The 26,556-nt window shown below is 64.0% G+C and overlaps 1 protein-coding gene across 4 annotated transcripts; it reads left to right on the forward strand.

Moving 5' to 3' along the window:
• The first annotated feature begins 328 nt into the window (after nt 1–328).
• Nucleotides 329–26,516, forward strand: NHSL2 (NHS like 2). 4 transcript variants are annotated; one of them, XM_051630715.1, is made up of 9 exons: nt 329–586; nt 8,489–8,510; nt 20,067–20,219; nt 21,014–21,150; nt 21,280–21,484; nt 22,315–22,446; nt 23,101–25,260; nt 25,363–25,492; nt 25,818–26,516. In XM_051630715.1, the coding sequence occupies exons 1-9, from the start codon at nt 329–331 to the stop codon at nt 26,128–26,130; spliced, it is 3,510 nt and encodes a 1,169-aa protein (XP_051486675.1). In that variant the 3' UTR covers nt 26,131–26,516. The 4 variants fall into 4 exon arrangements, with proteins under 4 accessions (XP_051486675.1, XP_051486672.1, XP_051486674.1 ...); XM_051630712.1 differs by lacking the exons at nt 329–586; nt 8,489–8,510 and adding an exon at nt 11,814–11,883; XM_051630713.1 differs by lacking the exons at nt 329–586; nt 8,489–8,510 and adding an exon at nt 17,172–17,553.
• The last annotated feature ends 40 nt before the right edge of the window (nt 26,517–26,556 follow it).

Below are 26,556 nucleotides of genomic sequence, written 5' to 3' on the forward strand. Positions count from 1 at the left end.
ACAACCCAGAGCGGACCCGCCGCTCCCCGCAGCGCACCGCGCCGGGACCGCTCATTCCGTCCCGGCTGCCGGGATGATGCCCCGGGCCCCGCCGCCGGCCCGAGCATCCCCGAGGGGGGCCGCCCCTCCTTCCTCTTCCTCCTCCTCCTCCTCCTCCCACCGGCCGGCCCCGAGCCCCGGCGCCGCGGCCGGACCAGAGCCCTCGCAGCCGCGGGGCTGGCCGGGGGGAACCGAGCCGGGCCGAGGGAAACCGGGCCAAGCCGAGCCGGGCCGAGCCGGGCCAGGCCGGGCCAGGCCGGGCCGGGCCGACCCAAGCCGGACCGGGCCGATGCCGTTCTACAAGCGGAGCGTGGAGGCGCGGCGGGGGCGGCCGGCGCTGCCGCTGGCCGAGCTGCGGGACGTTTGCAGCCTGGCGGCCCTCACCCTGCTCCGGCAGCTCGCCGACCTCTGCGGCCACTCGCTCGCCCTGCTGGGAGACATCGAGGGTCACCTGCTGGCCTTGGCTCGCCGCGCCGGGCGGCTGCACCGCCGAGCCTCCCGCCTGCAGGCGCTGCTGCAGGGCCGGCCTCTGCGGGGGGCTCACCCCGCACCAGGTAAGGCCACCCCCGCCGCCCCCAGCCGGCCCCGCAGGAGGGTCTGGGGGACCCGGTTCCGTCAGAGCTGCACCCTGCTCCCAGGGGGATCCCATTACCCTGTTCCCAGGGGGATCCTGACACCCCACTCCTAGGGAGGATCCCATCATCCCACTTTGAGGGGGCATTGTCACGCTGCTCCAAGGGGCACCCTGTCACCCCAGTCTAAGGGAGATCCCATCACCTCATTCCAAGGGGGATCCCATCACCCTGCTCTGAAGGGAATCCACTCACCTTGCTCCGAGGGGTCTCTCCTCCCCAGTGCAGGGAGTGTCTCTGCAGCAGTTCCCCTGACGTGTCTCCACCAGTTGCCCCACATCTCCTCTCTGGGTGGGTGACACATGCCTGCCGTCGAGGTTCCTCTGGGGGGGTCAGCGGGGAGGTCTGGCAGAGCTGGGAATGGGGTGGCTGAGGAGCAGTGATGCCCCGACCGAGGCCTGTGGTGCCGGTGCCCGGGGCAGGTGGGGGCAGCGTCCCCGCTGGCCTTTTGTGCCAGGGTGAGGCTGGGACAGCTCAGCAGCCTCCTTCCCCTCTGCCCAGCCTTTATTTTCCCGCACGCAGTGGGCACTTTCCAGGCTGCCAGCCAAGCGTGTGCTTCATGCTGCGTCCGCGATTACTGGGGGGCACTTCATTCCAGGCTCTACAGGAAAATGTGGATACCAGCCTCCTTGCCTTGGGTACTTTACCCCGCTCCAGGGTCAGGACAGAAGTGGCCATCCACTCTCTGTGCTTTCAGCACAGAGCAGCTCTCACTCAGTGTTTTGTGTGGCCAGGGAAAATGACAAATTGCAGCCCGGGCGTTCTGTTGGCTTATCCCTCTCCTGGCAGCGAGTGGAGTTTGTTTTTGCCTGGACTGCTTTCATTTCCCATTTCAAGCATTTCAGCTTGGCACAGGCTTCTGTGCTGGGTCAGAAGCGGGCAGCCTGTTTCAGAGGAGCTTAAAATAAGCTAATTTTGGAATTGTTTACAAAAGTTTATTTTAAAAGGCTTTATGGGGTGGGGAGGGGGAGTGTTGCTCGAGCTCATTTTCCCCAGAAGTGCAGCGCATTTCTCAGGCCCATGGCAAAACACGTTGCCTCTTGGGCTCCCTGCAAACCCCTTTGCAAGTGCTGCTGTGCTGCTCCATCTGCATGGAGCCATGGGAAACGACTGCCAGACCCTCCAGTGCACTTCCCAGATGCAGGGAGCAAGCAGAGGGCTCAGCCTGGGAGATGCTCTGCTCTTGCAAATGCTGGTGAGGTAAACCAGTTATTGGGGCCAGAAGAGGCTCCCGCTGCCCCATGAATCAGCCAGTAGAGAAGTGAGGGGACAGGGAGGTACCACAGTCACCTGGGCTGACCCTTGCAAAGCACCAGTGCAGTGCCAAACCCCGCAGCGTGGTCACCGTACGTGCCGGACCGATGTCTCCAGGAGGAGCTGGCAGGGATGGTGACCAGATGGTCCCTCACCACCAGTGCCTGGCTGGCAGGTTGGCAAAGCTCTTGGTGGCTGTGGGAGCCTCGTGTGCTGCCGTGGGAGGCGATGGGGACTGCATAGGGGATGCGATGGGGGGGCGGGGGAGCAGCCACTGCTGCTGGCAGGTTGGCTTTGTAGCCCCTGGGTTGTTTTCCACTGCGTGTCAGTGCCATGCACCTGAGTTTCTCCTGGAGCAACACCACAGGTAGTTGCAAGCAGCATGTGTAAAGCAGCGGGCAAACAGTGCTGCCCTCCTGCTGCTCCTGCTGCCGATGAGAAGCTGTAGCTTGTTAGAGCCCTGCAAATACGCAAGTACACGGATGAGCAGGGGTGTCTCTCTGAGCTGCCTGGCTGGGGATTGGAGGTGCAAGGTGATAAAAGGGCTTTGATTTTTTTGGTAGGAATAGCTGGGGCAGTGCAAAGGGAGCAGAGCCGTGCCCACTGCACACACCCCACACACCCCCCCCATCACCCCTGCTCCAGTGGGGGTTTAATTCCTCCCTGCACCCCAAGGGGACCACTGCCCACCCACCTGCCTGCTCCTTGTCCACCCACCACCGCTGTTCTGCAGCCAGCAGAATGCAGGAGCCTCCAGCTTTACTGAACTCTTTACTTCAGGGAAGAACAAAATTCAAATTGCTGTTTCAGTTGCTGTTTGTTTTTCTAAGAGCTCCAGCATCATCCTGTCACGGGGGATCGGTGCATGTCTCTGGAGGACAGGAGCTCCTCGCAAGCCTCTGGCACTGTGGGGAGAGCAGGGGCAGCCCCAGGTTTTGAATGGAGCTGCTGCACCATGTGGAGTCCCTTGAGTGAGGAGCAACTGCTTAACAACACCCTGCTCAGGGTTTGGATGTTTTTTTTCTCCTCATTGCTATTTCTTGAAGAGGATCCAATGGCAAAAATCACATTTCTCCTCTTAAACCGGCATTAAACCTCAATGTCTTGTCCCTGGGAGATGCAGAGGAAAATCAACCAGGGCACCCTGGCGTAGTCTTCCCACAGCTGGCAGGGCCTGCACGAGGTGTTTGCTCCTCCCAAGGATGGTCTTCACGCCACTTCAGCTCCTGGCTTTAGGCATCCTCAGTTAGGTCAGGTGTTTTTGCCTGGCTTTGATTCCTCCCCGGCAGGTTCATGGGATCCAAACACTGTGGGTCTGCCCCATGGCTGGAAGCTGGGGTGCAGCAGGACAAGTCCATCCATCTGTCCACGGGCTGTCATCAGGTGGGAGCTGCCCTGTCTTCCCCATTGGGAGGGGAGGTGCTGGTGCAGCAGCGTTGCTGCCAGGCAAAGGAATCGCCTTGCCAAGGTCCTAATACCGCGAGGCTGCCGGGTTGTTCTATTGTGAGGTGGCAGCACAGGTGTCGGATTCCTCTGCCCTTACTCATCGGCCCTTGCGTGAGAGCGGGGAGGGTGCGTGCCTGTCCCTGGGGAGCTGGCCCCATCTTCCCTTGGAGCCGAGGATGCTGGGGCACGGGAGTCTTGCTGCAGCCTGGGGCGGAGTGGGGGGACCAGGCTCCCCATCCCACTCCCCCTGGCACAGCCACGTCTCGACGGGCTGTGACCAAGCCCGGCTCTCCTGCCAGCGCTTGGCACTGAGGCTGGGGGCAGAGCCCCGGCGCTCCGTCTCGCTGGCTCCCATGGTGATTCCCACCGCCTGCTGTCCTGCCCGTCGGTGGGGTCGCTGCTCCATGGGCCACCAGCCGGATGACACGAGGCAGAACTCCCGGCTCAGCCCTCTCCCCTCGGGACTCAGCAGCTCTAGAAAAAAATCTCCGCAAATAAGAGGATGGGGACCCGGCGCCGAGACCTATTTAACCCGTGGTCCCTGCAGAGCTGTGGGACGGTTATGTGGAGGAAGCCCTGGGCTGTGCTGGCAGGAGGAGCTGCTTACTGCTATTGCCAAACTATGCAGCGTTCGCTGTCCTCTGACCTCCCAGCCTTGGTCCAGAAACAAGCCATGGAGACCGGCAGAGCGCTCAGCCAGCCCCAGGGCTGCTGCCACCGCGCACCCCGCCCGGCTCGCCCTCCTCTGGGTGGACAGGGGCAGCACGGACGTTTTCCCCAGATCCTATCACCGGTTTTTGGGAAAGAAAAGAAAAGAAAAAAAAAGAAAAAGGAAAAAAAAAAAAAAAGCCCGTTGCTGGAGTGGCCGGGCTGTCCCTTGGCCCCACTGCCGAGGACCGGACCTGCAGCCACCGCGCACGGCCATGACCACAGCCCCAGGGATGCAGGTCCCAGAAACTTCCAGCCCCCCGAGATGTTTCCTCCTGCTGCTTGTGTCTACACCAGCGGTGATTTCAGCGCCGGAGGGGAGAGCGGCTCCCCAGAGGCTGCCTGGGCGCGGGCGGGAGCTGGACGGGCCTGGCGGGATGGCTGCGGCTGCCAGAGGAGGGGGAGCAGGAGCCGCACCCTCCCCATAACAGGAACCGGCGGCGGGAGGGGCTCGGCGAAAAGGCGGATAAAGGAGAAGCGCGGGGCTGCCGCCCCGGCGCTGCCGCCTCGGCCGCTGCCACCCCCGGCGGGCACTGCCCGCCGCTCCGGGAACGCGTGCTGCAGGCAGCGCGGTGGCGAGGAGATGCCATCCCTGCCTCCCGGCAGCTTCCCTGCGCTCCGGAAGGTGCTGCAAGCAAAGGCCAGTCCCGGCTGGGCTTTGCCACGCTCCGTGATTGTCATCCCCCTGTCACACCCGTCCCGTGGGTGTGCGGTCACCACGGTGCCGGGCCCTGCACGGGGGGATGTGCTCAGGGTGTTTTGGGAGCTGAAGTTGACGGTGGCATCTCTGAGTGTTGTCACAACCTCTCTCTCTCCCTGCTGGAGTTTTTCTGGGACTTCCACTTAGAGGGACCCAAATCCTGCTTCTGAGTGGAAGTGTTTTCACCCTTGGGTGGCCTTTTGAAAGGATTATGTCTAAGCTGATCTGGCTGGGCACCTTTGCCCAGGAGCTGGGCTGTGACCCTCAGGGGCAGCAGGTCCCTTGGGGACAGCAGGTCCTTGGGACACCTGTCACCCAGCCAGAAGTGCAGGGAGGCATGAGGGCAGGTGGCCACCACTGTCCCCTCGCAGCCTCACAAATCCTGTGTTTCCTCCTGTCTGGGCAGTCCCAGGGCTGAGCAGTGTTTCTGCAGGAGGGTGGCTTCTCCTGGGCAGTGGTTCTGGGACGCAGGAACAAGTATTAGCTTTAACTCTGTGTTTCCAAAGAAGCCTGCGTCATCTTAAAGCACTTTGAAGGATGCATTCACCTACATGTGGAAGCAAGAATTGGAGCTGACTTTGGCAACCCATTTTCCAGCTGCAGAGATCTCCCTGGTGCTCGGGGAAGAGCGTGGGTGTGCAGGGGCCCTGCTGCCCCAGCCTGTGCAGGCAGCAAGGAACGGCCAGAGGCCACTGCACTGGCGGCATTTCTGACAGCGCCCAAAAGAAGGAGTGTCCTGACCCCCAGAGGGGCCTCCTGCTCCCTCCAACAGCTGGTGGCTTTGCGAAGGGGGAAGATGTGGTTTGGGAAGCAGGTGACCCCGGGGCCAGGGTGCAGGGTTCTGTCCTGTGCCGCTGCGGGTGCCAGAGCTGCAGCTGGTGCCTTCAGGAAGGGTCCCCAATGCTCCCCACCCTGACACCCCTGTGCCTCGTGCACCCCCCAAGGCATGTCCTGTGGCCTTGCTGTCACTATGGGGGGCTGTGGCTGTGCCTGGCACTGCTCAGCATCTCCCATACCAAACTTACTCATGCTGGGCATCCACTGCTTCACTCCTGAGGGGCATGGGGGGTGAGACAGGGACCCATCAGGGACCTCTCCTGCCTGCTTAGGGGCTCACCAGCTCCAAACACAGTCTGTGCTCCTGGTGCCCAGCAGCATGCCCGCTGGCCATACCCACCCCTCGCAGCTGCTGGCACGGGGCCGGGCAGCACGCTGGCAGCACAAAGCCTGGATTCAGGGAGAGCTGGCGCGGCGCTGAACGAGCCGAGGCTGCTGGTGAGGAGAATCAGCTCTTCTTCTCCTCGCCCCTGCCAGCGGCTCTGCTGCCCTGCTCTTGCTCTCGTGCCTGGCAGCGAGGACACGGGGATGCCGCTGGCCAGGGAGCAGCCTGGAGCTCCGGGCTCCGTGTGCACGGCACTGGGTGAGTACCCACCAGCACACCGCGGTGACAGACCCCCTGGCCCCCCGGGCAGGTGCCAGCCTGGCACAGTGAGACGACTGGCAGCTGGTCGCAGCGCCAGGAGCCTTCATGGGGCTGCCCAGCAGAGGGGATGCTCAGCGTGCAGGTGGGAAGCGGGTCGTTAGCCCTTTGGATTCATCTAATGACGGCAGATCCAAGCGGCTGCACAGGGAACCAGCTGATCCCCCCTGTTAACCAGACAATGTCTCCCGCTGAGACAAACTCCAGGGACCTGAGGATTCCTTTCCTGGTGCCATCCCAGGGGCTCTGACACAGCTGCATCCTGCTGAGCAGAGGGAGCAGATCTCTCTTTGCAGGTGCAGCTTGTGGGTGCCCTTGTCCAGTGCACGGAGATGCTCTTGCTGGCCCCCCAGAGTGTCCCCCCCTCCCCAGGGCTGTGGCTGGTGGCCAGCAGCCTCCCGGGTGGTCCTGGCTGTCAGGCAGTGCATGGGCTGCCAGCGCCACCTGTGAGGGGCTGCCTGGGTGGGGACCAGCTCCCTTCCTACCCCTGCTGGAAGCCCAGCTGAGGGGGGGCTGGTATGGCTGCCTCCCCGGAGGCCACGGGGGGCAGCCAGCCTCAGGGGGGCTGTGGGCTTTAGGGGGCTTTGGGCTTCTTCAGGCTGCTTCCCAACAAGCCCTGGGGCTGGTGGCTTTGGTCCAGCTCATCCATTGCAACCCAGGGTAGGAGAGTCTCCAGCTGCAGGCAGGCTGTGTGTGGGCAGCAGCTGGACACGGAGAGGGCTCTACTGAGTCGTGGGGATCCCCTGGAGCTGGGGCAGAGGGAGGGTCTCTGAGCTCCTCCAAAGCAATTAGTGGAAAGGGGGGTGATGGCACATGTTCATCCAGGGAGCTGCTTGGCAGGCTCTGCCCCCCAGCTCCAGGGGCACCTCCAGTTCGCTGTATGGGAAGTGTGCATGGCAGTGGGAAGGAGCTGTGTGTGCTCCTTAAAATCCTTCAGCCCTGCCTCCACTGCCTGGTCTGGGGGTGGCAGATCTGTCTCATACCAGATACACATGGGTGGTCTGTGGGTGCAGCGCTGCTGGCACGCTGGGTTCTCCTGCCCCCTGGCACTTATCTTGGCGTGTGGCACATTCCAGCTGTGCCAGGCTTCCTGCCTGGCATCCTCACCTCTGCCATGGCACCAGCAGCCAGGCAGCATCTTAGACACAACAGATCTGCTCACGCACAGCATGGGCACACACGGCCTTTCCAAACGTGCCCAAACCACTGCCTGAGTGACGGGGCCACACGCCCAGGAGCTGTTTGCCAGAGCTGGCAGGCAGGCAGAAGCCACCAGATCATTTCCTGAAGTGGCAGAAAAGGGCTAAGGGGATTTTTATGCTGCAACGAGCAGAACGGGCAGCAGGAGCGTGTAGCTGGGCTAACACATGCGTGAGCTGGCAGCTGGAGAGGTGGGATGAGAGCTGGCAAAGGGTCTCTGCCAGCACCAGTGCCTTCCTGTGCAGCTCTGTGGGGCTGTGCAGGTGAGGGCAGGGAGGCAGGACCCCCTGCCTTCCCCACATATCCCCCTACTTCCCAGGGGTTATCCATCCCTGGAGAAGGGTGCTGGCTGAGGGAAGCCCCTGAGCAGACCTGGCAGCACTGGGCAGACAGTGAGGGCAAGTTGGTGAGTCATGCCAGGCTGGGCATGGTGCCCGTTCTGCTTTGGTGATGGTCTTCTGAGGCCTTTCCCCGACCCCACCTGAGAGCTCTTGCTGCAGGTGTAGGGAGCACTGTGGGGCCATTCCCTCCCCACAGACATCCCCACCACCACGGGGGGGGGCCGCTCCAGCCACTCCAAGCTGGAGTCTGAAGTGAAGCCCACCTGATCCCCGTTAATTACAGGACAGGGAGGCTGGCACCTGTTTAGGGGTCCCACCACTCGCCCCCTCGTTGCGGCTGCCGGGCCCTGCCGGAGCGGTGCCAGCTGCCGTGCGGGGCTGCCGGGCGGGACGCTCCGGCCCCGCTCTGTCTCCATGGCTCCGGCATCTGCAGCGGGGACGTGTAGCTATATCTTTAAGAAGGGCCTGGGCTGGGGTGGGAGAAGCGTTTCCATCCAGCCTTTCTCCCAGCAAACCTGGATCGAGTTAGCGTTTTCGAGCAAGCGAGCGAGCGGCAGAGTTGGCGCCGTGGCCGCCCCCCGCTGCCAGCCGGGGTGTCCTGGCCAGGGAGCGGCCATGGGGGTTCGGAGCGGCCCGTGGGGTGCAGGGCAGCCCTCGTCCCCCGTGGCCTGGGTCCTTGGAAGGAGAGGAAGAGGAGGAGGCAGAGTTGGGTATGTAGAAGTTTTATCCTCCTCCCCGCCTGCCCGGAGCCGGGGAGAGGGCTGGTAGCACCGCAGGAGGAGGGCGGTGAGTGCGCGGCACGGGACGGTGACTGTCCCCAGGGGTGGGTGCTGGCAGCAGCAGCCCCAGGGCTGGCAGAGCCGCCTGCTCGGCTCCATCTGGCTCCGACCCACCCGCGCCGAGCGATGGGGACTGAGGAATGGGGCTGGCTGGGAGCCTCCTGCTGTCATGCGAGGGCTCATAGTGCCGGGACACACCGACGGTGACAGCGGGCAGAGCCCCAGGGGGAATGCAGCGCCCGTGCCCATCCCGGGGGCTGGATGTGTCCCTCCTCCCCACCCTCGGGCGGGGGCAAGGAGCACCCCGGGACGCCATCGGGAGGAAGGCGCTGTGGGCAGAGGTGCTGTGGGAGCCGGTGGTCGTGCGGGTGGAGATGCCAGCACCCCACCTTGCACCCCGCGTCTCCATAAGTGACACAAACTAGTGACGGCGTGGCGGCACGCGCTGGCAGTCCGGGTCTGCCCTGGGTCTCTGGCACAGCCGTTTCGGGGTGCGCTCGGTTTCCCCCATCCAGAGGAAGATTTGGGGGTGCGGGTGCAGGTTGTTGGGTTGATGGGGGGGGGGGGCGGTGTGACACGGCCGGCAGTACCGCTCCCCAGGGAGGACGGGTGAGTCCCGGTGCAGCTCTCGGGACACGGAGCTAGGAAATATGTTGCTGTGCTGGAGGAATCCCAGGAATGCAGAACCCGGAGGGGACACGAGGTGGCACGGCAGCTACAGCCCAACTTTTCGGTGTCTGCAGGCAGATTCCCTGCAAAGGCCAGGCAGGCCTCGCATGGGCAGTTCGGGGTGCAGGAGGACACCTCCAGCGGGGTGAGCAGAGGGCCTGTCAGCCTTGAGGCATGATGTTCTGTGCTGTGCTTTCCAGCCCAGTGGCTGTGCACCGTCCAGCGTCTGCTCTGCTGGGCCGTGGGACCCCCCTGGGTCTGACACAGCCCTGGCAGCTATGTGGGACCCCCCAGGTCTAATGCAGCCCTGGGAGCAACGCGGAGCTTCCCAGTCTCCTCAGAGCCTGTGCGGGGCTGTGCAGCCCTGGCCCTGCTCCCCGAGCCTTGGCCCAGCCCTGAGCCGTTGTTCTCCAATGAGCTCATCTGCTTTGCTGGTTATTATTTTTTTAACATGGTCTGTTGGCCAGAAAATAATCAGCTCGTCCACTTAGCGAGTGTTTATGGTTTCTTCAAAGCAGCTGCTTTCTCTGCCAGGAGAGGGGCTACTTTGGAAATGGAGAGCTGAGCTGCTCCCCTGCTCAGGGCCGGACGGAGCTGTTGGCATGGGTTTTTCTCCTGCTTCATGCCCACAGTGGGGCATGCCAGGGCTTGGTTGCTTGCACCCTCCTGCCTTCACCAGCCCCCTCATGGTGTGCCTATGTCCAGGACCATCCAGGAGCTGCTTTGCAGTGTGCAGGGAGCTCCCTCAGGCTGCAACGAGTGTGCAGCTGGGAAAGCACAGGGCTTGGAGGGGATGCAGGGTCTGGGGCTTCACCAGGAGATGATGAGTAGCTCGGGGTGCTGGGCAGCTGGCAGCTGGCTTGGCTCCCCAGGACAGGGTGCGGACAGACAGGCACATCGTGGGCCCCACAGCGGGGCTGGGCTGAGGGGCCTCCCCAGCCTGGCTCTGCACTGCGTCCCTTGGCTGGGGCTTGGGGAAGGGGCAGAAAATGTCTTCTCAGTGGCATTTCTGCAGAACACCCCAGACTCGCCCTGGTCCTTCATCTTCCCAGAGAGCATGCAGAGACTGGGGTGAGGTGGGGGTGCTCCTGCCGCAGCCCTGCCCTGGCACGGGGGGTGGGAGCCGGGGGTGCCACCGCGGGGCCCCCGCACCGCTGCGGCTGTCACACCCACCCGCTCCCACATCAGTCACACAAACCACTCCGTGCGCCAAGTACTGATCCAATTTGTGGCTGTTTCCATAACAACCTCCCAGCGCTTTCTCGTCCTTTCTGTCACTAAGTGGATGCCGAGCTTCGGCGTGTAAGGGATGCTCCAGCCTGGGATGGAGCAGCTGTGCTAGGCCACCACTGAGTACCTCCAGCTCTGGGGTGCAAAGGGCTGGAGGTCAGGGCACATTGAGCAAGTTTCCCCCAACCTGGAAGTATTTTGAGCTGAGGTTTGGGCTGGAGGAAGAATGAGCCCGAGGGCAATAGTTGAGCCATGTGTGCAGCCCTCTCATGAGGGGTCCCTGAGCACAGATGTGGCACTGCCCAGGATGCTCAGTGCCAGGGATGAGGCCACTGGAGGTGTGGCCAGCCCAAGACCCCACCCACCCCCATTTACCTTGCCAAAGACTCCCTCATGCACAGGCCTGGCTGTTGCAGTGTCCCTTGGCTCTCATGGGCCTTCCCCGTGGGTCACAGACCCCAGGAGCTCACCCCACACTGTCCTGTCACCCACTGCATGGCTCAGGCTGCTCTCAGAGCTGCCATGCTCCCTGCCCTGTGGCCCCCATCCATGCCCTGCTCAGCCTGACACCCACAGGGCCAGCCTCGGGTCCCCCACCCAGCCTCAGCACACCACGAGGGCCACCCAGCCCCAGGACCTCCTAACCAGCCCCAATCCCCAACACCTTGCAGGGGCTGCCCAGCCCCAGTGTCCCTCAGCAGCATCACCCTGGACCCTGCCCAGCCCCAGGAAGACCCCTCCCACCCCCATCCCCAGCACCCCCTGGAGCCTGCTCAGCCCCAAGCCCCCCCCCCCATTCACCCCCAGCCCCACAACCCCGGGGTGCTGCCCAGTCCCAGTGCTCCCCACAGCTCCAACACCCCATGCGGACTGCCCAGTCCCTCTGTCCCCCACCCATCCCAGCCTCATCACCCTGTGGGGTCCAGCCCCGGGATCTTCCCCCACCCAGACCCAGCTCAACACCCCCTGGGGGCTGCCCACCCCCAGCCCCTCACTCTCCCGCCCCCGCCGCCCCCGCCCGTCCCCCGCAGCAGCCGCCATTGGGCACCGGTGCGGCGGCGGGCGGGCTCCGAGGGGGCGGCTGGGCCGGCGGCCGGTGCGGCGGGGCGGGGAGCGGAGGGGGCGGCCGGTGCGGCGGGGCGGGGAGCGGAGCGGAGGGGAGGGGAGGGGGCGGCCGGCGCGATGCGCTGCGGCCCGGTGGGGCCCGGCGGGGCCCGGCCCGGCTCCTCCCCGCTCGGCGCGGCGGGCCCGGGGCGGGCCCGGGGCGGGGGCCGCATGGAGCCGGCGGGGAGCGGCCCGGGGGCGGCGGCGCGGTGACCACCGGGGCCGGGCCGGCGGAGGATGGGCAACGCGCAGCGGAAGGGGCCGCGCAGCCAGCGGCGGGGCAGGATGCGCTCAGCAACAGGTACCGGGGACGGGACGGGGCGGAACCGGACCCGCTCCCGCGCTGCCCCCGCCGCCCCCGGACCCCGCGGGTGCGATGGAGCCGGCTGCGGCTCCCGTGGAGGGAGGGCTCGGCCTCTGCCGCGGCTCCCCCATCGGCTTCCCGGTCCCTTCGGGTCGCTTGGAGGACGCGGGGAGAGGTCACCTCCAGCTGAGCTTGGCCTCGCTGGCGGCGACGGGGCTGGCCCCGGGGCCCACCGTGGTCCTGCGGCGTGTGGAACAGGTGCTGACCCGCATCCCGGGCAGCGGGGAGCCTGTCCCACGCTGCGGGGAGCCAGCTCTGAACATGGGGAGCCAGGTTCAACTGTGCTGAGCCAGCCCTGAGCTGCGGGGAGCCAGCTCCAATGATGGGGAGCAATCCAAAGGCAGCGGGGAGCCAGCCCCATAGAGCAGGGAAGCCTTGCAGTTGCTAGTTCTAGAGCTGGGTCCTGCTCAGGCAGGAAGCCTCTTCCTGCATAGCTCCCCACACCACCAGCCCCCTTCTGCTGATGGTGAATGCGGTGGGTGTCTCCAAGGGGCCTCATACCACAGGTTATCTGAGGAAGGCAGGGAGCTCTGTGAATGTGTGGGGGGAGCCTGGGGAGAGCAGGGCTCGCTGTGAGCTGGGTCCAGGCAGCCAAGGCCTCTGAAAGAGCTGGGCTGAGCAAGCAGGACCTGTCCAGTCACTCCTCTGACCCCACCTGCCTGGCCCAGGCAGTTCAGCAACCCTTTCCAGACACTCGGGGTTGCAGATCCCTCCCAATGTAGCCAGGCTCTTGAAAATGCCAGGAGTCTCAGGAGGTGGGGGTCTGACACTGCCTGGGTGCAGGGGTCCCTCCAAGATCTGTTTCCCCATGTGCTCTGCCAGCCCCGCTCCCGAGCCCACTGCCTCTCGCCTGGCTTGAGGGCCAGGACACAGCAGTGTGAGCAGCAGCAGGGAGTTGCCAGCCCTGGGAGAGACCTCAGGAAAATTGCTCAGAAGCTGCAAGAAAATGGGGGGTGATTGTCACAGCCCAAGTGACTATCACAGCTTAATAATTAGCGGGCAGAGGGGGTGGAAGTACAGCCTGTCTCTGTCTAATTTTGCAGCTGCAGTTGTAGTGATTATTGCAAAGGGTTGAAACAGGGCAAAAGAGCCTCGGGTGGCACAGGGCATCAGGAGGGATGCTGGTCTGGAGCATCCTGAGGGATGAAGGATGCTGTGCCCATTGGTTCCTGGCACATCGCCCTCGGCTCCTGTCTTGCAGGGCACAGGAGGTGGCAGTGGCTGGACTGCTGGGCTCGGAGGGGCCTCGGGATGGTGGTCTGCTCCCTGCCTGCCTCTCCCACCCCTGTGACTGTCCAGTGTGGCTGGAACTAATTGCACTTCTGCATCATCAAAGGGATTCTTGGGAGCTGCAAATTGCCTTCCCAGTGCTGCGGGAAGGGCCGAGGGGGGGTTGCGAGGCCGGCCTGGGCGCTGAGGCTGGTTCATCTCTGTCCTCAGGCACAAGGTGCGTCTCCCTGCCAGCCTGGAGATCTGCAGCAGATCTTCCTCCTGGTGCCTGGCCTTCTCTGGGGAGACGACAGAGCTGCTCCTGGCTACTGCAATCAGGGAGGAATGGGATCTGGCTCTGGGCAGTTCGAAACTCGTCTCGGGCATGGAGCTGTGGCGAGTGCTTGGATGCTGCTGGGCCCTTTAGGCTTGGGGCTGTGGGACCTCAATGGCTTGGGCATTCCTGAGCAGCTACGCACAGGTTTTCCCGTGGAGAGGTGGCGTCAGGTCCAGGCTGGGGCTTATCTGCTGAAGGGAGGGAGCTGAATGGTGATAAGAAGCAGCCCTGTGGTGGGGCTGGGTGACTGGCAGGGTGGGATGCCTGTGCTGGGACAGGAGGGCGGGGACCTGCCATACCAGGAGGTACCCCAGGCAGGATCGTTCTTCTGCCCCATACACAGGGCAGTGCACAGAGGGGTCTTTACCCTGATGATTAAAATCCAGCCTTTCTCGTGTCCTAACAGGCTGGGCAGGGCTGCACGAGGCTGGGGTATGTGATCCTTACCTCTGCCTGCTTGGCCCACACTCCTCTACCGCTGGTGGGGGTTCACATCCCCTGCACCCCTTCCTTGCACATTGGGGGAGCCAAGTAGGCTGCTGCTGAGCCCAGGGTGCTTGCTTGTGAGTGTGGAGGTGTTTAGAGGGGCTGGTTGGAGAAGGCAGAGTGCTTGTGGGCTGCTGGAACTCGTGATGAGTTTGTGGGTCTCTGCTCCGGTGAGGCTGGGAGGCAGCTCTCCAGTTTGTGAGTCTGTCCTAGGCTGGCATGATGACCATGGGGCAGGGCCCCGGAAAAAGCACCAACCATTGGGGCAGGTCTCCTTGCCCCCCATCTATCAGAGCCACATGCAAGTGCTACGTGGGTTGCTGGAGGGGGAAATGACCCCCACTGGTATCTGCTGTTCTGTACCCATCTTTTGGGTCTGCAGCATCGCTGGCACAGGGTGGAGGCTCCCAGCCACTTCCTGAAAGAAGCCAAGGCTCAGGGCTGCGTTCCCATCTCTGCTACAGTCCTGAGTCCCGGGAGCCTTCATCCTCTGGGAGAAGCAGGCGTAGCTCTACAAACCCCTGGGGTGCTGGGAAAGTGGTCCCCGAGGAGACTTCACTCATGGATTTCGGAAAGAGCCAAAGCAAGAGGAGGCTCTGGGGGTTCTTGCAGCTTCCAGGGTAAAGTCAGGTGAATTCAGAAAAGCCCCCCCCTACCTTTTTTAGCTAATCCGAGTTAGGAGGCTGGGGAGAGGAGGCAGTTCGACCCAGGCGGGAGGCAGTGGCAGGCTCTGGGACACTGGTTTCCAGGTGAGGATGCTGGTGGCTGCTGCAGCTGGGACACGCTGGAACAGCCTCGCTGTGCCGGGGAGATGAACTGCCACATGCTGGTGTCCCCTGAGTCATTCACAGCTTGGTGCCAGTGGCTGCTCCAGCTGCGCTGGGTGATGTTTTAGCTCCATGGCTCTGCTCAGCCCGGGGGAGCCTGACCTGTTGTTGACTCTGTCCCCTCCTGCAGCGGGGATGTACAGAGAGAAGGATGAGCCCTTCTGCCTTGGCTTTCACAGGAGCCCCGGGTACCCCACTGCCAGGGTGGGTGGATGGGGGACGGGCTGTGCAAAACCACGTCCCCTCCGCCATCGCCATTGCTCCGCCGGGCCGGTGGCAGGGAAGGAAGAGGGGCCGGGGCCGGGACAATGGGCTGGGCGCTGACTCAAACAGCCAGTTTCTGGTGGCTTCCTCCCCCCCCGGGCTGGGGCTGGCCAGGGAAGGCGGAGGAAGCTTCACTTCTCTCGGCGTGTTTTCGAAACAAGGGCTCCTGGACGAGCACCCTCGCAGCCATGGCCAAGGTGGAGTGGCTCCTGGCACCCTGGCACCGGGGAGGTAAGGCAGGAGCGTAGGCAGGGCAGGCAGTGGGGCAGCCTCCTCCCAGGGCAGCGGTGGGGTTTGCAGGTGCCTCCCTGGGCAGGGCAAGACCTCGGGTTGGTGTGAGCTGTGGGGCACAGGGACATGGAGGCTGTCATCCCTGGAGGGCAGGCAGTAACCACTAAGTCACTGCTGCCTGGTGGCAATGCAAGTCTCGTCCCGCCTTTCCCAGCCTGTCCTCTACCTTGATGTGTTGCTTCCCTTTGAAATCCTTGCTGTTGTTTCCCAGCCCGTTGGGGTTCTATGGCAAAGAGAGAGAGAAGTGTGGAGACCCCATACCTGAGCATCCTACTAACTGCTTCTCAGGCTGGGGCTGGGTCCCTCTGGGGGACATCCTGCCTGGTCCCGTGGTGCTGTACCCTCCTGGTGGCTTCCGCTTGCTGGGGACCGCAGGAGTGTGGGTCAGCCCACGTCACCCTCAGCCACGTCCCTCGCTGCTCTCGCTGTCCTCGCCATTGCTCCCGCTGCGGCTGATTTCACATCTCGGGCCCCTTTGTCCCAGGGCCTGGCCACGTTCCCCTCTCAGGCGACTTCCTCGCATTGTCCCAGCTCTGCAGAGTATAAAACCAGCCGGGCACGGGGGAAGCGGCGCTTTCCTGGAAGCACCCTGCCTGGAGAGGGGCTGCAGCCTCTGTGGCACAGGCAGCCCTTGTGCCTGGGAGAGCTGTGAGGGCTGCGGTGGGCACCCGGGTCCTGCCCAACTGCCCCAGCAAGGCTGGGGACATCAGCTGGCCTCAGCTGGCCTGTCCCTGGGGGTGCCCTTGGCTGTGGTGTGCACTGGTTCTGTGGTGGGGTGCTGAGGATCAGTGGGGCTGGCAGGGTGCCGTGCTGGGTTTCCTGAGGCTCTTGGGAAAGGGTCATGCCTGGTTTTTGGACTGGGAAGCGGGTGAGAGTGAGCGTTGCAATAACAGGAGGAAGCTGGGCAGCTGGGTAGCCATGGCGGGGCTGTGAGGGCTCTGGTCCTGCCACTCGTGGCTGCTGGCTGGGACTGGGCTCTGGCCAGGCTCGGGGATGGCAAAGGCAGTGGTGGGGAGAGCACCCATGGCAAGGCCTGGAGCAGCCCCCGCCAGCACCAGGGCTGCTGCTCCATCCTTGGGAATGCAGGAACGGTGGCTCTTGGCCCTTGGCAGGCAGCTTGAGTTCATCTCAGCTGGCTGCGGTACCGGGCCAGGTCCTGCTGTGAGTGCAGCCACGGGCAGTTCCTATCCCCGCGGCACAGCCGGATGGCACGACGGGCTCCTCCTGTGCCAGGCTGGCTGGAGCCTGAACAGCTTCCACCCCCCTGGCCTCAGCCCCCCGTGGGTCACACACTGTAGGAGTGGCCCTGCCTCGCTGAAGGCTCGGACGTGTGCCCTCAAAACGTGTAACGGAGGGACAGTGTCCCAGGAAGGGTCTGGATTTGGGCAGGGCATGGTTCATCCACCATCCTAATAGGCTCATTTTGGGCATGCCAGCCCACATGCAGAGAGCTGGGCAGCTCTGCCTAGCAAGCAACACTCCCTCGTGGCACTGGGCTCGTGGATGTTTGGTGAGGTGTCAGTTTGGGATGTTGTTCGGACCCCGCTGAGCATCCAGCCCTGGTGCTGCCGTGTGAGGATGCTGCTCCGCATCCCAGCGGGGCAGCTGGACCGGCGGGTCTGAGTCCGGTGGGAGGTGAGCTGGGGACAGGAGGCACTCTCGATGGCCACTGCCAGCTCCCGCTGTTTGCTCTTTTCTCTTCCTCTCGGCTGGCCGCGGAGCAGCGCGCGCCTTGGCTCCGAAGCACAGGGAATGTCGTCAGGCCGCACGCTGCGGGCGCCAGCAGCCGTGGGGCCGGGCACTTGCTCGAAGCCGGCGGAAAACGCTGCCGGCACCGCGGGGCTTGGGCTGCCGTTGGGATCCGTCTCAGCCTCCCAATTTGCTGTCCTCGTCCTCCGGTGTGCGAGGGCCAGTGGCTCGCTGCGGTGCCGGTACCCGTTGCCATGGCTGCTCTGCTAAAGGAGCATCGCCGGCTGCTGCCGTTACATCACTGCTGTGGCACCTCTGCATCGGTGGGGAGCCCAGCCGCAACCGCCGCGGTGCCGGCGAGCTCGGGGAGAGCTTGAGAAGGAAAAGTTTGGCGACAGGCTCGAGCAAGAGGCGTCATCTCACGGGGGCATTGGCCTGAACTGAAACAGCTCCTGATGGCTCTGTCCAATATCTCCCTGTGGATTCGGGATGCCTGGGCAGTAGGTAAACAGGGATGTGGTGTGGAGTGGGGGTGACTCAGGGAGGTGCTGGTGGAGGGCTTGTGCTCTGAAGCTGGGGGGCCTGCAGGGATGCTCTTCTCCCAGGAGAGAGTGAAGGTCAGCTCCCCTTGGAGCAGACTTCCATTGGCTTCAGCCCCGTGGCAGCAGAGTCCCAAGTAGAGTTCCCAAGTGAACACTCACTCAGCAAGACTCTGCATGCTGTCACAGGGGTGGCCATGGCCACTGGCACTGGCCCAGCTTCCAGGGCCAGGGGCAGAGCTTGCTGCTGCCAGCCCCAAGAGGAGACAGGCCCCCTGGGTGACGCAGGACAAGGGAGGGAGACTGACACCATCAGGGAGATGGGGCCAGCTGCCTGCAGGGTGCCAACCGTGCCTCAGTTTCCCCATTAGCGAGGCTGGCCAGGCTCAGGTCGAGTGCTGGGGCTCCAGCCCTTCCCTCCCAGGACGCCCTTCACCTCCTGCAGGCACTTGCCGCAGGGTGAGGGCCCCCTCAGAGGCATTCTGGATTTTGAGCCCGTCACTGATAAGCTTGGCAGGAGGGTCACAGCCAAGGGCAGCAAGCTCTGCTCGGGCTGCCCCGATGCCGCCGGGCTGCTGGCCCCTCTGCAGAGCCCCGCACAGCACCCCCGCAGTGGGGCCGGCCTGAGCAGCGCCCAGACCCCCCGAGCGGCGCTGCGCGGAGCGAGAGCGCGGACCCCAGGGCAGTGCCCGCACAGCGCAGCCCCTCGGGGCGGGGTCCGGGGTGCCAACCACCCTGTTCCCCTTCCTCGCTGCCCACGCTGCGGGCTCCTCCCTGCCTGCACGGGGCCAGGCGGGCGCTGGGCCCCCCCCGCAGCTTCCGCTGCGCCCCAGGGCGGCCCCCGATTTCGGTTCTGCGGTTTGACCGCGTGGGTGGAGCCCGCGGGGTGGGCGGTGGGTGCCCGGGGGTGCTCCGGCAGCGGGGAAGAGGCTGCAGAGGTGAGCTCCCGTACCGGGGTGGGGGGCTGCGCCTCGGGGTGTCCCGGAGTCTCAGGGGGACCCCACGTAGCTGCTGCGGGGGGTGGTGTTGACATGCGGGCAGAAGGTCAGGAAGGTTGGCACCCGCCGGGGCTGAAGGCTGGGTCTGTGCGAGCTGGGTGGAGGGGTGCAGCGAGCGGCGGTGCAGGGTGCCCCCTTGGGCTGCACTCTGAAATGGAGGGGGCAGCAGCAACCCCAAAGAGAGCAGGTTGGGGGGCTGGATTCTGCACACACGTCCTTGCCTTTCCCCATGCCCCCACTTCTCTGCCTGCAGCCCTGTAGGTTGGGTTTTGTGGGGAGATGTCCCGAGCCTGCCAAAGCCCAGCAGAGCTCTGAGCTCCCACCCCCAGGGGACAACTGGGCACACACGGTGAGCTGGAGCCAGGGCACGTGGCTCCTTATGCCATTGTCACCTCTGCCAGGACCCCCGGCCCCTTCAGGCATCACCACCTGGCAGGCACCGAACTGGGGGGTGGGAGGAGGGAAGGCCACATTCCTGGGTGAGAAAAGGGAAAAGGAGAAGGTCATTCCTGCTGCATGGCACTGCCCCTCAGGATGGGGCTCAGCAGCTGGGCAAAGCCTCCGCGTGGTTACACACAAACACACGCCCCGACACCTCTTGGTTGATATGGAAACGACTCAAATTATTTAAAGGAGAGGGGAAAGAAAAAAAAAAAAAAGCATGGTGTTAAGGCACGTCGTTATGGTAACACAAATTATAAAAGTAACTAGGCTAGGGACCTGGCACCTTGCTTTCGGGTGCTGGGCGTTGTGAGGGCTCTGCCACTGCATCAGCTGGAGCGGGGAGCAGGGGGGCAGGAGGGGACCCTTGGACAGCAGGGGTGGTGCTCGATGAGGTGGTGGGTGAGCCAGAGGTGCCAGGGCTGCAGGGGCTCCTGCAGCAGAGCCTCTTTGCGAGAGCACAGCTCAGCTCCCAGCACAGCCAGCTCGCTGGCAAGCCCAAATCCTTCTCCAGGCACTTTTCCACCTGAATGGGTGTTTGAGAGGGTCTGGGCAAGTGCCCGGCTCATCCCTGTGGAGGTTTCATCCCATTGCCAGGCTAGGGCATGACCCTCGCTAAGCAGGACGAAACCCATGTGATGGAAGGCTCTGTGTCCCCTTCAGTCCCTCCTTTTTGGTTGGAGCTTCTGCTCCTCTGCAGCCAGGAGGTTGCTTCACTGGAGTGTGCAGCGTTTCCTGCGCCCAGGAGCAGCCGGGCAGTCACCCGGGGCAACAGGGCTTCCTTCCTTCCTTCCCTCTTCAATTTCACCCTGTTCCCCCCTGACTGGTTCCTGCAGGCCATGGGACAGCAATGACAGCGATGGGGTCTGGTCCCACCCAACTGCAGCCTGCCCGGGTGGCTTTGCCGGGATGGGACACAACCACATCCCAGTCCTGGTGTTTCTGGAGAGACCGAGAACAGGATGAGCGTGCTGTGCCAGCATGGTGCTGGCTGGCAGCCCACCTGCCTGCCTCTCACTGCACTCCTTCCTGCTCACAGCCACCTCTAACCTGGACCTCGAGAGCAAGAAAGCATCCCATGCCAAGCTGTCATGGCAGCAGCCCGTGAACGTCTTCCTAGCGGCCGGGCGCCCGCCGGGCATGGAGGAGCTGCACCAGGAGGCCCAGCTCAACCTCCAGAGCTTGCTGCAAGGTAACGGGGCCAGCAGCGGGCTGGGTGAGGGTGGCAGGGACGGGTGCTGCCCTGGGTACATGACTGCCGTGCAGACAACCAGGTTATCTCCCACATGCACGTGTCCAAGCTGGTTCTTGGACCTCACCAAGCTGGAGAACTCAGGTCCCAGGGGAGTTAGAGGCTCCCTCAGCCCCTCTGACCTCTGCTCTCAGCTCCCTGCTGCAAGCAGCAAAGCAGCTGTGGCCAAGACCAGCACCCAGGGCCACCGGGGTGCCCACCAGCCCCACCACAGGGCAGAATGGTTCTGCCCTCGAGGGCCTGAGACCTGACCCATCAGCGTGGCTGTATTTTTGTTTCCATCCAGTTTCTTAGCAAACCCTCAGGCAGCCCGGGCTGGGACGCTTTGCAGGCGTTGATGAGATCAGCAGCCCAGCCCTCCCCCGGCTTGTAATCTCATTAAGTCATCCTGAGCAGCCCTGGTTTCCGCCAGGCCATAACGACCGGCATTAATTATCTCAACAATTACAGGATGGGGAGACACTGAGCTCCCTCCTGGCTGCCCCTGATGGGCTCTGCCTCCCCATGTCCCCAGACAGTCCCCTAGGACGAGCTAGGTGAGCTCCTGGAGTCCCAGCCCTGGCATTTCTTCTCAGGGTCTCCTCTTTCCTCACCTCCTGCGCTGCCCATGTTGAGGAGGGAAGGGAAACCGACCCAGGCCAGCCACACATCCCCTCGTGTTCCCCCTGCCCCAGGGGCAAAGCTTTGACCCCTCCCAGTCTGGAGCAGGGTCCCAGGTGCCATTTCTCTTGCAGAGGAGTATGAGGAGCAGTACACTGAGAGCAGGGTCACTGGGCAGACCTTCCGAGCTGCTGGTCACCTGTCCCCCAGCACCCCCCCCGAGCCATCGCCCCGACCCCCGCCGGCCAAGCGCCTCGAGTTCGTGCCTATGGTGAGTGCTGGGGCAGTGGGGCAGGGCTGCACAGCCCAGCATTGCCTGGGGGAGAGGGGTTGGCACAGCTGGGCAAGCAGCAGGACTGAGAGTGACCCTTTGGTGAGTCACCTGCCTTTCCCCCTGCAGCCCCCGAGCCAGCAAACAACTGAAGGGGAGACCACCAGCACGACCTCACTCAGCGCTCGGCCGCCTGACACCTCCCTGAGCCTCCCCACCAGCCCAGACAAGCAGCCAGCCTGGCCCAGGGCCTTCCCCCTGCCCACCGTGGAGGAGAAGCAGTGGCACCAGTCCTGCTCCATCCAGACCAACATCATTCCTATCAACGTCTCAGGTAAGGCAGCACCCCCAGGAGAGGTGCAAGTGGCAGCCCCGGCACTGGGGGGAGGGTGTGGGGTGTGGGCAAGGATGTGGGGGGCTGTGGTTGTGAGCCTGTGTCGTCACAGGCCAGGCGGGCACCAGTGACAGAGCAGGGGACAGCAGGGCCATCCTGGTGTCTGTCATTCCCAGACATCTCTCCTGCCATCTGCAACTCCGTGCATTGGATCCATGGCCACGACACCATCTGGTCTCTTGTTTCTTGTGCTGCCCACCCAGCCGGTTCTGTTGTCACCTTGGCTCTCACTACCCTCCATGCAGCCATCCTGCCTCACCTGTCCGTCTGTCTGTCCGTTCATCCATCTTCATGGGGCTGCAGCTCCTAGCACCATGATCCTGCCTGGTCCTTGCAGGCACAAGTGCCACCCTCTGCCCCCAGAAGACGTCTTTGCATCCTTCCCTCCATGGTGGAGGGATGTGCCAGGACCACTCTGGTCCCTCTTCCTGCCCCACTGTTCCTCATGTCCCTGTCCCCAGTGTGGCTCAGCACTGCTGGCCCCATTAGCACCAAAGCCCAGCAGTGCAGCTCCAGCCTCACCAGCACAGATCAGAGCTGGTCCCCACAGCTCTCTGTGCATCCCCCCTCCACCTGCAGGATCCCACTGTGCCCCCCCCTCCCACGCAGCTCACCCTGCATGGCTCATCCCCTCCTGCCACGCTCCTGCCTGCAGGTGCCATCTCATGCCAGGGGACACCCAGGGGACACCCAGCGATGGAGGGGGCCCATCCCCTGCCCCGGCAGCCCCCCCGGCACCCCCACGTACAGCGTGTTTGTTTTGGCTACAGGGCAGCACTTGGCTAGGCACGCGAGTGCTCGTCACTCCCTCTTTAACACAGAGACCGCCGTGAACCCCAAGTCCACCCTGCGGCGCAGACGGACCGTTATCGGATTCCCTAACCTGTCCCTGCGAGACCAAGGTGACAGCAAAACCGCGCAGCCTCCCGCGCCCTGGCAGGGCTGGCACCTGCCGGAGCTGCCCTGAGGGTGGGCAGAGCCACCTCGGGCACAGACAGGCTCCCCTAGGATGCCTCAGCCTGAGGAACATAAAGGCCACCACACTGGACCTGCTCACTCCTAGGGCATCCCAATGCTGGGCAGGCTGGTGACGCTGGGCATGGCATCTGGGGCAGCCCCTTCACCCCACAGCGGAGTCCTGCACACTTATGGGGCAGGGAAGACACCAGAATTTCTGCTAGTCATCCAGCCTCGGCTCCAGCAACTCCTGCCTGTGCCCACCCTCCCTGGCTGCAGGCAGAGCTCAGTGCCAAGGAGGTGCCAAGGTGCAGGGTGCTGGGGCTGTGGGGCACCCACCCCACCAGGGTGGCCAGGGACTGTCCCCAGTTGAGTTATGGCCACAAGAAGACAGGGTGGGAGAGCATCTGGTCACAGGGTGTGAACCTGTCCCCTCCTGCCTGCCTGGGCACATTTCATGCCCGGGCAGAGATGCAGCCCCAGAGGTTGGCCATGGGGTGGGACTGGTCCTGGCCCCACAGCATATGGGGCAGGGTTGTGCCCCAACCCCCTGTGCCCCAACAGGAGGATGCTCACCTGGGCTGTGTCTCTCCTTGCAGGCAGTGCCAACGGCCCCAAGCTCAACACACACGCGCCCATCGCCGAGTCCCTCTCCTGCAGCTTTTTCCCCGAGACCACCAACGGGGGGAAGGGGCCCCAGGAGACCAGCCCCCACCAGCCCCTCTCTGCCCCGCTGAGGAAGACCTTCAGCGACCTCGGGGCCCGCTGCTGCCAGCCGCCTGCCGCTATGGACCACGCGGCCACCCCCTGTGCCAGCACCTGCAACGGGCCGCCGGGCACCCCCTTTCCCCCACCCTGGAGCCCCCTGAGCTACACGAGCCCCCCCAGCCCTGCCAGCGGCCAGAGCAAGGGCTGCACCTCGCCGGGCGGCTCCAGCCCATCGCCCGGCCCGGGCTCACCCACCACTGCCTCCTTCTTCATTGCCACCGAGGAGCATGTGGGCAGCAACGGGCCCGGATCTTTCTCCGGCACAGCACCTGAGTCCCCTCCGGCCTCTGGGGGTGGCCAGAGGGGCGAGAGCCGAGAAGCCAGAGTGAACTTCTTGCCGGGAAGCCCAGAGGAGCCGGAGCCAGGGCGGCTGGAGGTAGAGCGGGCAGGGTGCCGGTTCCGGGAGCGGTCGCTGTCTGTGCCCACCGACTCGGGTTCCCTCTGCTCCGTGGACATTGCCTACACTGAGACCCGGCGGGGCAGCACCAACTACACCCTGGGCTACCCCAGTGCCAGCTCGGAAGGCAGCACCAGCACCGACAACATCTCCCTGGGGCTTGAGCAGGAGGGCCAGCAGCGGCGGCGCCGCTCCAAGAGCATCTCCCTCAAGAAGGCAAAGAAGAAGCCGTCGCCGCCCACCCGCAGTGTCTCACTGATTAAAGAGGGGCAGGATGGCGACGTGGGGCCTGGCTTGGCACTGCCCAGGGATCAGCGACCCAAGAGCCTGTGCATCCCACCGGTGCTCCGGGGCCACCGGCTGGTGCATGCCGACCCCCAAGGGAGGGAGCCTGATGGCGTGGCCACCCCCCACCAGTGGCACCTGCCAGACTGGAAGGCTGGTGATCCCTACCAGTCCCTCTCCAGCTCGAGCACAGCCACAGGGACCACAGCCATCGGGTGCACCAAGGCACGGGACAGCTCTGAGTCCCTGGCATCCCCCTCCATCTCCAGGGCCACAACACCCTCCCAGCTCTCCACTGAGGCAGACCTCAAGACCTCCTCGCCGGGCAGGCCCACAGGGCTGATGTCCCCATCCAGCGGGTACTCCAGCCAGTCAGAGACACCAACCCCCACCGTTCCCACCTCCGCCATCCTGGGTCACTCCCCGCACCAGGTGCGGGTGAGGCCACTGGTCCCCGAGAGGAAGTCCTCACTGCCCCCCACATCCCCCATGGAGAGGAGCCCCAAGTCCAGGTTGTCCTTCGACCTGCCACTCACGCCGCCTGCCCACCTTGACCTCTCAGGGCTGAAGATCTCCCTGAAGGCGAAGACGAAGGTCAGCAGGCACCATTCCGACTCCACTTTTGGCACCAAGCTGGCCCAGAAGACCAGCCCCATCACGCCCATCATGCCGGTGGTGACGCAGTCCGACCTGCGCTCCGTCCGCCTCCGCTCCGTCAGCCGCTCGGAGCCCGAGGACAACGCGGACGGCACGGAGCACGCCGAGGAGCCACCACGTGCTCCCTGCCGTGAGGGGAAGGTGAAGCCGCCCGTGGCGGAGAAGCCGCCGCTGGCCAAGCGTCCCCCAAACATCCTGCCCAAGCCCCTAGTGCTGCGGGAGGAGGGTCCCCTGTCCCCCACGTCCCCGCCGGGCACCGCCACCAAGGAGAAGGGGCTGCAGCAGGACAGCTTCATGGTGCTGCGGAAAGGGGAGCTGAGGAGGGGCCTGGGGGCACCCCTGACAGGACCCCGGCGGCTCTCACAGGGCAGCCTGGAGGATGAGCTGCAGCCAGAGCGGCGCGGGGCCGGCGAGGGGGAGCGCAGGAAGGCCAAGGTGCCGCCACCGGTGCCCAAAAAGCCCAGCGTGCTCTACCTGCCACTCGCCCTGGCCCCAATCCAGCTGGGAGCCAGTGGGGGGGACCAGCCACCCACCCCCAGCCCCATCATTACACTGGACACCGAGCCCACCTTCTGCCACTCCAACGCCCAGGACCCACCATCCCCAGAGGCCCTGGGCACAGCAGAAGCTGGTGAACCCACCTCGGAGCAAGGTGAGAGTCTCCCCACTCCTGCAGTGGGCTTCACCCCAGGGGTCGGGGATCCCCGGGAGCGCGCAGGGTGGTTCATGGCTGCCTTCTCTTCCCCACCATCAGGCAGCTCAGCAGAGGCTGTCACGGAGAAGAGCTTTGCCAGCGACAAGACGGCTGACTCCATCGTGGAGGAGGACGACGAGGTGTTCGTGGCGTCCCGCACCACCGAGGATCTCTTCACCGTCATCCACAGGTAGGGCTGGTGTAAGGCACTGGGTGGGCACAGCCCTCCCCCTCATGCACCCCCCGTGGTCACAGAGCCAGTCTCAGTGTCCCAGCACCCTTACATTTTCCACGCTGGGGCTGATGCTCACTTGAGCACTTTGGTGTTCAGCACCCTGAGTCTGTGGCCAGCTTGGGTCACCAGCTCTGGGGGCTCCACTGCTCCATCAGCCTTGGGGCAAGTTGGACCCAGCTGCCAGGAGACCATTTGCCAGCAGTTGGGTCCATCACCCCATCCAGAGTGGGGGCAGCTCCTGCCCAGAGCTGCTCCCACCACCCGTCTCTTTGGTGCCCAGGTCAAAGAGAAAGGTCTTGGGGCGGAAAGAGCCCAGTGACACCTTTGGCAGCCGGCCCAACTCCCACTCACCTGTAAAGACTTCAGGCTCTCCAACCAGCGAGTCCCCGGCAGCAGTGGGCAGCACCGGGAAGTCCTCCAGCAGGAATGAAGACTTTAAAGCCCTGCTGCAGAAGAAGAGCAGCAAAACCAGCCCTGGTACCCGGCCGTCTGCCGCTGAACTGCTCAAGACCACAAACCCGCTGGCTCGGAGGGTCATCACGGAGTTTGCCCCTGAGCTAGATGGTGCCAACAGCCCCAAAAGCCAGCCCTAACCTTGCATGGTCCCTTCTGGCCATGAAGGGCTGGAGATGGCTGCAGAGGGAGCGTTGCTGCTGAAGGGGTGTCCTAGCTGAGACCATGTGTCCTGCTTGGGGTTTTCTTCTGCTTTTGATTATTCCTTGGAGAGCTACTGGCAGAGAGGCAGCGTTTGGAACCCAAGCCCCCGTGTCTCTGGTTTAGCTGGACCCTTTCCAGGGGGGAAGAGACAGCACCATGGCTGGGACCATCCCGGCTGAGCCGGCTCCCAGGACCAGAGGCGTCTGCTCGGGAAGCAGAGCGGGACCACAGCCCCCAGCATCGCTCAGCACCCACAGCGAAGCTCGCTTGAAACTGTTTGGTCACTTCGGCATGTGGTACTTTAAATGGCTTTTCTAATGCACAGTGGTGATGATGTTTTATTCTCTTTCATTTGACATTGT

Source organism: Apus apus, chromosome 12 (assembly GCF_020740795.1).
Source record: "Apus apus isolate bApuApu2 chromosome 12, bApuApu2.pri.cur, whole genome shotgun sequence".
NCBI classification, from domain to species: domain Eukaryota; kingdom Metazoa; phylum Chordata; class Aves; order Apodiformes; family Apodidae; genus Apus; species Apus apus.